General features: G+C 40.0%; 2 protein-coding genes across 2 annotated transcripts; one reads left to right on the top strand and one right to left on the bottom strand.

The window, feature by feature from the left end:
• Nucleotides 1–2,810: 2,810 nt before the first annotated feature.
• LOC124361044 lies at nucleotides 2,811–3,539 on the bottom strand. The gene has a single exon (XM_046815081.1). It carries the CDS (start codon nucleotides 3,537–3,539, stop codon nucleotides 2,811–2,813), a length of 729 nt encoding a protein of 242 aa, XP_046671037.1.
• A 602-nt stretch (nucleotides 3,540–4,141) lies between these two features.
• LOC124361043 lies at nucleotides 4,142–9,397 on the top strand. Its single transcript, XM_046815080.1, has 4 exons — nucleotides 4,142–4,319; nucleotides 5,615–6,396; nucleotides 7,037–7,192; nucleotides 9,332–9,397. Exons 1-4 carry the CDS (start codon nucleotides 4,142–4,144, stop codon nucleotides 9,395–9,397), a joined length of 1,182 nt encoding a protein of 393 aa, XP_046671036.1.
• The last annotated feature ends 1,973 nt before the right edge of the window (nucleotides 9,398–11,370 follow it).

Below are 11,370 nucleotides of genomic sequence, written 5' to 3'. Positions count from 1 at the left end.
CCCCGCTGCTGGTCGACTGGTAGTATCAGACGTCTATACGGCCGGTGACATTCGGCGCCTTCAATTCCGGTGACGCAACGCTGGTACTTCCCTGTCCTGCAGCAGTATCCAACTCCAAGACGGCGAAGAAGAAAGCCTCTGTTATCGTTACTGTTCTGTTACGCCCTGTATTAATTTATTGTATTAATTTATTGAAGTTTTAGTTATGAATAATTTTAATTTGATTATTGTTTTTATTCCTTGTTGCTGTTTTCAAATTCTTGTTATCTTGTTATCTTGTTGTAATGGCTTGTTATTGTTAATTAGTTTTTAGATAGTTGATAATTTTATTTTTATTAATCTTTGAATACTTGTGTTATATTTATTTTAAAGTTAGTTTTTTAATTTTTGACTAAGATGCCTCCCATTACAAGATCAAGCGATTACCTTAGTGTCATTGATAACTTGCAGTTTATGGACCAGGAAGCTGTGGACCTTGTATCACATTTGTACAGGGAATTGCGTTCCACAAAGGCCACCTATGGGGAAGACTGGTGCCTCATATTGCTGCAGTGATGACGATGCTGAAGAACTTAGCAAAGTTAAATTGTGACATGAGGGACAAATTGGAGACACTGCGTGATGACATGTCCACTGCTGAGCGCCGCGGCACGTCCCTCAATGACAGTTACAAGGGGAAGGCTGTTGAGTGCTGCGAGATGGAGGAGCAGAGTTACGCAGAGATCCGCACACTCAGTACACAGCTGGCTCAGTGCAGGGAGGAGAATGCGAGGTTGCATCGGAGAGTCGCCAACAGTGAGGTGATCCTGGAGAGTCGGGAGAAGATCGCCACGCTGACAGCGGAACGCCAGGGCCTCCTGCCTTCATTAGAGGTGCTGGAGGCGGAAGTCAAGTGTCTCCGGGTCGAGTTGAGACAAGCAGAGTCGCGGGCGAAGCAACGGCGGACTTCTGTAAATGAAATCCTCTTGGCTGAACTGACCTTGGCAGATGCGAGCCAAGATGCAGAAGTCAAGACCCCTATGCCGAGACACTCCCCTCCGAATGTTGTCCATTCCAGCCCCCCTGACACCCCCACACCTTCTGCCACCCCACCCTCAGATGGCAGCACAACATTTGGACATGTGTTGATGATAGGTGATTCTCATCTACGACACTCGAGCAGGAAATGTGTAAATAGAGGTGCCTATCTCGAATGTTGCCCTGGAGGGAAAATATTAGACATTAAGGCTAGACTTCTAAGTTATGTAGGTGTAAGTTTGTCTGTTATTTATATCCATGTTGGTGCTAATAACTTAAGAATGGGTTATCGGGGGGGGGGGGGGTCCAGGCTACAATGGCGGGCAGGGTAAGCGTGAGGCCCTACATGACATGGCGGATCTTCTGTACACTGTCAAGACCAACTTTCCAAATTCAAAAATTTTCTTGGACAGTGTTTTAATCATTCAAGATATTGGCTACAAAGCTCTCCACGATTTCAACGACCAACTTGACCTCATGTGTAATAACTTTGGCGTTGAATTTGTGGAGGCAAACACTTGTGTCACCAGACGGAACCTCGTCCGGGATGGGGTGCACTTCAACAGAAGAGCTGTCTCTCGTTTGGGGTCACTGTTTGTGAAAGCTATTGCGGCGGCCTTGCAGTCTCTGGAAGTAGAGCCAACCTCTGTTCCTGGGGGTTCGGGTGAGGTCATGTCTGTTACCAGTCAGTCTCCCTGAGTCGGGAATTTCGTCGATGGCAACCACGGCCCAGGTGGAAGCTTGGATGGTTCTGGACTGTCGGTGGACTGACTGATTGAAAATTGGAAGGACGGTCACTTCAGAGTCGCGCATCTCAACATGAGATCGTTGAACACAGGTTTTGACGCTATGAGCGCTTTGGTGCGTGATTTTGACTTTGACGTTTTTGGTGTATCTGAGACCTGGCTTCACCCCGATACTCCATCGGATAACTTCTCTGTACCAGGGTACACCATGTTGCGCATGGACCGAAAAGACAGAGTGCAAGGTCTTTCAAGAAACACAGCTGGTGGTGGAGTGGCCCTTTACGTTAAGGACGGTGTTTTGTATGAACAGTGCACACTCACTGAAGATGTGGACCCTGATAAAGAGTATCTCTCGATTGTTTTATTTATTTATTTATTTCCAACGGTAAACCATTATAATTCTTACAACATATTTGACACAATATTTCACACAGTAAGATGGCATAGCTTACAATATAAGACATAGAAACAACTGACCAGAAAGACTGCGATAATAAACTTACCAAACTATAAATATAAATAATAATACTACCAAGTGAAATACACCATAATAAAGCAAGTCAGTTGCAACACAAATAGAATAATAAATCTTACACTAAGCATACACGATCAAATTTATAATAATTTCAAACGTCTACCACACGCAGAAAAGAAAAATAAATAACAAAAAAAACCTGAACATAATTTAAGTACCTAACAAAGTAACATGAAATAAACTGTTTGTAACAGCGCAACAAAGGAAAAGCTATATAACAGTACGTAATAGGGAGAATGACTATACACAGAAATAGCAAAGAGAATAACTATAGACGGTAGATAACAAGGTAATTAAACTATGAACAGATAGAAATAACCCATAACAATATTTAACAAGAATAAAACTATAATGTTTTCAACAATAAATAAAGCAACAAATCTACAGTTAACAATAATAAAATAACATAAACAGAATTTATAACAACTATAGCCAGATAACTGAATAACATTCAAGCAACCCAACAGGCAAATTTTTCTCAACAATTCAAACCATGATCCAGTCTCGCTCACCTACGGATTAGCACTACACATCATCTTGAGTAAGCACCTGCGGAAAGGCTGATAGGATGAACCAAAAAAGTCCACATTTCTACAGAATTCATTCCCCTCCCTCATCAGTCGAGGAATGGCGCTGTGTTGGATGTAGAGCGAGGGCGAGGCACGCCTGCAAAACATGTCTTGTGAACGCGTTGCCCGAGGCGCACGAAACTCAAGCAGAGTCAAAAGATCAGGACAGTCTATTGCGCCGTTCACAATCTTGTGCAACAACATCACATCAGCAATCTTCCTTCTAGTTGACAGAAGTGCGAGTCCAAGAGATGGTCGAAGGGCATCAACCGGCTTCTCCAGGTACTGGTATCCAAGACGCAACCCAATGAGCCTTAAAAGTCTGATCTGCAGCCGTTCGAGAAGGGCAATATGTCCAAGTTGGTAAGGACACCAAACAACGGAAGAGTACTCCAGGACCGGTCTGACTATGGACTTGAAAAGAGTGGCAAGTGTAAATGGAGAACGAAAATCCCCTGACGTTCGACACAAGAATCCAAGTAACGAGTTAGCTTTGTTACACACATGAACGACATGGTCCCAAGGACTAAGCGTGGAGTTCATCATTACTCCAAGGTCTTTAAATGTGTTGACCCTACTCAGGTCATCACCATCGAACTGATAGTTGAAGGTGATAGGAGCATTTGATCTAGTGTATGTGAGAATAGCACTCTTGCGAGTGTTAAGATCCATTGCATTATGCTCACACCACAATCCAACAGATATCAAAGTGCTCTGCAAGCGTTCACAGTCCTCCAAACACGAAACTTCAAGATATAATTTGACATCGTCAGCGAACATTAGATATTTGGTTGAAATTGCTTTGTCGATGTCATTAATAAATAAATTGAATAAGAAAGGAGCTAGATGTGACCCCTGCGGAACAACAGAGGTAACTGAAAAAGTGCTGGAGAGGGAACTGGCGAATTTCACAATCATAGTACCCCCACGAAGATAACTATAAATCCATTTCAAGACAGACCCAGACACATCATAGGCCCTAAGTTTTGCGACAAGAAGATCGTGGTCGATCCTGTCGAATGCTTTGGAAAAGTCTAGGTAGATGCAATCGACTTGATTATGCCTTGAAAAAGCAGATGGGTAAAGGGGCAGGTAAAGCCTTTTGAAGGTAAAGGGGCAGAGGCTGGGCTTCTGTGTGGGTTATAGGCCTCCTCATGTGAGATACACCTCTCTTTCTGTCTTGTTTCGTTCACTCTTTGTTAATCTGGCCATAGAGATGAATACTGTTATGTATCTAGGTGACACAAATATTGATCTGTTATCAACATCAAGCAATGATGCAAAATATTTACGCCGACTCATGCAAGAGACTAAATACAAAGCAAGTAATTAATGAGCCAACCAGAGTGACAGCAACTTCAGCCACCTTGTTAGACCACATCATAGTGGACAGGTCGGCTGAGGTCATGAGGACCGGCGTCATTGATGCACCTAGTATTCTTGACCATGAAGGTTCGAAGATTACGGACCACAGAATAGTTTGCTGCACCATCATGTTTAAGAAATGCAAAACGATTCCAAAAATGATTACCTATAGAGATTTTTCAAAATTTGACCCAAGACGAGCTGCCAGTGCAACTGCTGAAGTTGATTGGAAAAAAGTCACTCAACTGCAAGGGGTAAATAGCATTGAAACGTTTATCACCACTCATATAAAAACTGTGTTTGATAATGAGGCCCCAATAGTTCGTAAAAGAGTAACTAAAGATAAAGCTCGTTGGAGAAATTACATCATAATAAAACACACCAAAGAATAAGTTGCGAAACAAATATTGGAAAACCAGGGACAGTGAAGATTGGAAAGATTGCAAGAGAGCTAGCAATAACCTGAATAAATTGGTGTGGAGGACTAAGAAAGCCTTTTTTGCAGAAAAGTTGTCATCCAATAAAAATCCAAAAGAATTTTGGACGTGCCTAAAGAAATGTAGTGTTGTTGGAAATAACAAAAATAAAAGTTTCCCACTTCAATTAAATATTGATGATATAAATAAGTATTTTATTGATATGGGATGTGGAAAAGAAGTAAGTGCCGAAAAATTGCCTTCTTTAAGGAAAACAGGCGAGAGGAAGTGGTAAATGATTTCAGTACAGTAACAAGTGACGAAGTAAAATCAGCAATGAATAAAATCAAATCAAAAGCAGTCGGGAGTGATGAAATTTCAATAGATCAAGGCTGTGAGTCCGTATGCCATAGAGGCCATTACACATTTGATAAATGAGTCATTAATAAATGAGATTTTTCCTGAAAACTGGAAAATTAGTCTTGTACACCCTTTGCCAAAGGTGGCAGCCCCTAAATGTGTTTCTCGAGAAAATTGTAACAAGACAAATTGTTAATTATATGGAAAAAGAAAACATTTTGCCAAAAACACAATCTGGTTTTAGGAAAAGCCACAGCACATGCACTGCCCTGGTAAACTTATTCAGTGATCTGATCGATGAAATAGACCAAGGAAGATATAGCTCAGTAGTAATGCTTGACTATTCACAAGCGTTTGATTCAATACATCATGAACTGCTGGTGGCGAAGATGCATTATTATGGATTTGGCAAAAGTGTAATAGATTGGGTCAAATCATATCTAGATGATAGGAGCAAGATTACAAAGTTGGGAGCTGAGGCATCCGCTGTCTTTTTTAAACGTAGAGGTGTACCTCAGGGAAGTTGTCTGGGCCCAATTCTTTTCAACCTGTACACATCAGATTTTCCTTAATGTGTGCAAAACAGTGGAGTACACCTATATGCAGATGACTCACAATTGCACTTGTCATATGCGCCTGGCAACATTGAAGAGGCGTTTCTGAGGATTAACTCTGATCTAGAGAGAATCAGCCAGTGGTCGCATGACAATGGCCTCAAACTCAACGTTAGCAAGTGCACTGTGATTCATCTTGCCCAACACAACCTTGTAGAGGCCCTAAGTGACAGGGGTCTGAGAGTCACGATCGGTGGCGAGAGTTTGGCTGTTTGTGACAGCGTGAAGACTCTCGCCGTAGTGCTGGATAGGGCCCTTACGTTCTCCAACCATGTCACTTATACCATCCAGCGTGCCATTGGCAGGTTAAGGGGGCTCTACAGGTTTAGGGATCTGCTGCCGCAGTCTGCAAGGCTACAATTAATGCAGGCTTTCGTGTTCTCTGTGTTTTACTATTGTTATCCTGCTTATGGCAACAGTATCTCGAAGGGAGACCAGGAGCGAATCCAGAAGCTTCAAAATTCCGCAATTCGTTTTGTTTTCAAATTAAAACGCTTTGATCATGTTTCTCCTTATCAAGATGCTGTTGGCCAATTGCCGATGGAAACTGTGTGCAGGATACAGACCTGTATTTTAATTCACAAGGTTCTGTCTGACGGAGAGCCACAGTACTTAGGCGGGAGGCTCTTATCCCGGGAGGAAGTTTCAAAATACAGAACCCGTCATGTCACGCATTTGCTACACTTTCCAAAAGTGAACCTGGAGTTGGGTAGGAGGAGCTTCTCTTACTTCGGCCCAAAATTGTACAACGACCTCCCCGAAAACCTCAAACGAGTAAAACTAGATTCATTTAGAATAAAAGTAAAGGATTTTTATAAAAATTGTCTTGTAGTTTAAGTTAGTTCATTATTTAGTTACTGTTAAGTTTAGTGTGTTACTTGTATTTATTTATTATTAAGTATTTAGTTACTTGTTAAATATTGTATGTTGCACCTATTTTAAATATTTATAAGGATTGACACAAGTTATTCTGAAAAACAGTCTTGTACTGAGAAACGCTTGGAAATAAAAGGCATTTTTATTTATTATTTATTTATTATCTAAACGGATTATTACACTCGAACGCGAAGTCTCCGATCTGTAACTATATTCCCGGAAAAAAGCAATATACTCATCTCAGGAGTCCCGGCGACTACTAATGAAAACATTTATGTCATACTTGAGAAGTTTGCTTGTTTGTTTGTGGAGATACAGTTTAATCGGCGTGACGTCTCGGTGGCCCACAGATTGCCTCTCTGACCGGGAATATGAATCGTGTTCTCCTACAAAAAATCTCAGTTTTATGTCGTGGAACGACAAGATGGACTGGCTGAGTGCGAGGCGGAACATGAAAACTTGAACTTCACAACTCTTTTTCGTTCCATCAGGTTTATATCAACGAACACTTGACAACAGAGACTCCTGATATCTACAGTGCGGTGAGGTAGCTTATGAAGAGCGAGACACTGGCGGCAGGGTGGCGAGCGATGAAAGGGTGGTAGTGAAGAGGACGCAATTTGGGAAGCCTCTCCGAGTACAGAGCCTGCGGTCACTTACAGGATCTGGGTTTGGTGAGAGACGAGATGACCCGGTATCTTGCCCAACAGATCCGAGTATACTGTCGTGGCAGCACCTCAATAACCATTAATATTTGTAGCCCTTACCTTATTACTGTGTAGAAGATGCCGACTAAGTAGTTATTTCCTAAATACCATAAGTACTACATATTTTATTACTTTCTCAGTTATTGCTGGGTGTATCAGTTCGTGTGATAACTATAAGTATGTGTTTATTTTCAATGACAATAATAAACTCTGTATATGCTAAAAATTACAATTTTCTCAAGTTAGTTTACTCTAATTTACAACTCAGGGGGGTTACCTATAAGTAATTGATATTATGTTTACTTAAATTGTCTTAGTGCTGCTACAAATGGTGAAGGTGAAATGAAGAGTTTTACTGGGAATATATTCTAAACACAATTAAGAATATCCCACACACACACACACACACACACACACACACACACACACACACACACACACACACACACACACACACACACACACACACACACACACACACACACACACACACACACACACACACACACACACACACACACACACACACACACACACATATATATATATATATTCCAGTTATACAATTTAATGTAAATAAAAGTCATTTGACAGGTATTTGGTTTTCCGATCATATGTTAGTTTGCTTATTTAAACTCATATGTGACAGATACGGCCAAATACAAAATAATTGAATCGGAAAAAGTGAGCGCTCTGTGGTGTAATGGTAGCACATTCACCCGGCAAGTGAGAGATCCGGGTTCGACTCCCGGCGGAGCAAGTACTTTTTGTGATTCTATGTTTATATATATGTGTGTGTGTGTGTAAATTTATTATTTACTGATATTATACACTGTATTATATTAACTGAATCCTGGATAAATGACGATAGTGATATCCTACATATTTAATGTTATAACTGTGTACTTAAACCGAACCTTATCCGTGTCCTGAAGTTAGCTGTTGCTTGGCGGTGTGGCAACCGGCTTGTCGCTGACCTTCACCTGGGCTGGCCGCTATCTTTCATGCAAGTTGCTCCCTGCGTACCGCAGTCCTAACTCTAATCTTTTTTTAGTTATAAATGGTATTCTAGAATACTACTCCATTGGTACGAACGTTTTTGACCTAAGAACATTTGCAGATGACATGAATTGTGGTATTTTACATCCTAATTTAGAAACAGAAAAGTATTTAGATATTTTATATGAGTCACGGTTTCTTTCTTGTATGAACAAGGTTCACGGCCTGCAAGTGACTATTCTCTTCATCATTATTTTGTTAATTTACCAACGGCATTGGACGTTCGTCCGGTGGTATTGCAGACTTTTATCACATATCACTTTGTTACCTGTTTGCAAATTTTGAGAATTAAGAATAGTTCCATTTCTCCAAAATTTAAAACTCTTATTAAACATAATTGGCCAAAAATTCAGGCTAATTTATCTGTACAAGATTGAAAAATTTGTAACTCAATCAGAAAACTTAAGTCATGTGTTAATAATTTTAATAAATCATTAAAACAAATTTCTGGAGCGGAGAGTGGCAATGTCGCTGTGTACAGGCGGAGGGTCCGTGAGTGGTTGATGTGAGTGATGCTGCTGCAGAAATGCTGACACAATCTCCGTAAAATTAAAATTAACTTTTTTTATTTGAACATGTCTCCCTTCAATTATTCTTATTTTTATAATTATGCGGTTTTTTCCGTTTTTGGGTTAAAAAATTTCCATCTTTATATTAGCTATATACCTTTATAGTTCCTCCATTCGTACTAATTCATTTATGTTTATTACTTTTAATACATTAGTTCATACAACAGTTAAATTTTATTTGTTCATAGTTTTCACTTCTTTTAAATGTACCAATAACACACACACACACACACACACACACACACACACACACACACACACACACACACACACACACACACACACACACACACACACACTCACACACACACACACACACACACACACACACACACACACACACACACACACACACACACACACACACACACACACACACACACACACACACACACACACACAATACACACACACACACACACACACACACACACACACACACATATATATACATATTCCAGTTATACAATTTAATGTAAATAAAAGTCATTTTGACAGGTATTTGGTGGGGGAGAGGAGGGCCTCAGCACCGTCCGGACCGATCATTACGAAGCCAGGCAGTGACCAGCCGCTTGAAGCCACTAACAGGCTCGTCCTGCAGGTCCCTTATCACAGAAGGCAAGTGTCTGTACAGTGTGTTGGCGACATAATATGCGTTAGTGAGGTTAATAGACAGTTTAATTAAAGGGACCTGCAAGCCCACACTCACAGCGTTTCTTGTAGGGTAACTGTGAACAATAGGGGTGAGGACGGCATCTTTATGAGAGTAGGTGTAGACCAGTACAGTCCTAATAAATAACTGCCTAATTGTAAAAATATCAGTCTCCATAAATAACAGAGTAGATGAATATTGTCTTTGTTTTTATTAAAAGCTGCTTTTATTATTGATTTTTGAATAACATTTAATGGTTCTAATGTAGTTTTATAGGCCCCTCCCCATGCGATGATACCGTATTGTAAAATGGACTGTACATACGCAAAGTAAACTGTTTTTAACTCATTATAATATAGAATTTGGCCTAATTGACGAAATATATAAATTAATTTCCTTAATTTGGACTTTATACAATTAACGTGAGGTTCCCACTTGAGTTTTGCATCAATAATTACACCGAGATACTTGTACTGGGTCCACCCTCTCTATCAGCTGGCAATCACATGCAGTATTGAGAGAGTCAACGCACGAGTGTAGCAGCAGCCGCAGGTCCGCAGGTGGCCCGCTCGCAGCGCGTAGTGCGATCGGTAAACACTTTGTTTTACTGACATTCATAGTTAACATATTGTCAGAAAAAACCATTTATGTAATAAATTTAATTCTTGGGAAACAGTTTCATATACTTCATGCCAAGTTTTTTCGCTATGAATTTACCACTGTATCATCTGCAAACAGGAGTAGTTTTCCTGTGAGATTCAGTTTATCTAGGTTATTTATATACACTAAAAATAATAAAGGACCTAACGTGCTTCCCTGAACCACTCCATAATTTACTTCCTGAGGTTCACTGCTAATATTATTTATACACACAACTTGGTTTCGACCGCTTAAATAAACTTATGAACCAATTTAAGGCCATCCCTTGGACTCCAATACATTCAAGTTTACTAAATAACAAATTTCTATCTATAGAATCGAAAGCTTTGGCTAGATCAATAAAAAGAAGTAATGATTTATAATTTTCTTTTAAAGCGTCTATTATAAGTTTATTGATTTCAAAAAGGGCGTCAGAAGTATTTTTACCTGGCCTAAATCCAAATTGAGATTTTGATATAAATATTATTTATTTCAAGATAATTTTGAAACTGATATTTTACGCACTTCTCCAGTACTTTACCGACCGCACTTAGCAATGAAATCGGTCTGTAATTGTTCATATCGGATTTATCATTAGACTTATACAAAGGTTATACTTTGGCTAATTTTAATTTGTTTGGGAAAACTCCTGAGGTAAAACTGAGATTGATTAAATGTTTGATCGGTGGTAAAAGATTCTTAATATTATTTTTTAAAAACAGATGTAGGAATTTCATCGACCCCGGGAGCAGAGCCACCGCGTAATCCGGCAACGCATCTCTCCACCTGGCTGTCTGTTACCGGCATCAGCCGGAACACATGATCGGTTCTATAGGCGACATCATCCACGAGGGGCCGGTTGCCGGACCGCGGCAACTTCTTTGCTAAATGTGAACCTACATTAGAAAAGAAAATATTAAAAGAGTTTGCCACAGCCTTAACTTCAGCGCCCCCATGATCTGAAGCCTGCAGGAAGTTGTGAATGGGGAATGGGGTATTGGATCGTGCCCCACCGCTAATTTCATTGATAACTTTTCCAAAAGCATTTTTGGACAGTTCGATGAATTTGTAATTTTTTCTCTATAATAAGCTGCCTTTGTCTTTTTTTTATCTCTTTTCGCCAAGTTATACCTATAAGTTTTTTAAAATAATTTTTGAGCGTATCATTAAATGGTTGCCTTTTTAATGTTTTACTAAGTTTGTCTCGTTTTCTGATAGATTGAATTAGATTTACTGTTATCCACGG

The sequence above is a fragment of the Homalodisca vitripennis genome, chromosome 4 (assembly GCF_021130785.1).
Source record: "Homalodisca vitripennis isolate AUS2020 chromosome 4, UT_GWSS_2.1, whole genome shotgun sequence".
Lineage (NCBI taxonomy): Eukaryota > Metazoa > Arthropoda > Insecta > Hemiptera > Cicadellidae > Homalodisca > Homalodisca vitripennis.
Note: the sequence above shows the minus strand (reverse complement) of the source record. Positions and strands in the feature narration are given on the sequence as shown.

Coding starts and splice junctions, on each gene's coding strand:
- LOC124361044 (XM_046815081.1), bottom strand. CDS start 3,539: ATGGATCTTAACACTCGCAAGAGTGCTATTCTCACATACACTAGATCA.
- LOC124361043 (XM_046815080.1), top strand. CDS start 4,142: ATGATGCAAAATATTTACGCCGACTCATGCAAGAGACTAAATACAAAG. Junction 4,320..5,614: donor TAGTATTCTTGACCATGAAG/GTTCGAAGATTA, acceptor ACCTATATGCAG/ATGACTCACAATTGCACTTG. Junction 6,397..7,036: donor TCCCCGAAAACCTCAAACGA/GTAAAACTAGAT, acceptor TGATATCTACAG/TGCGGTGAGGTAGCTTATGA.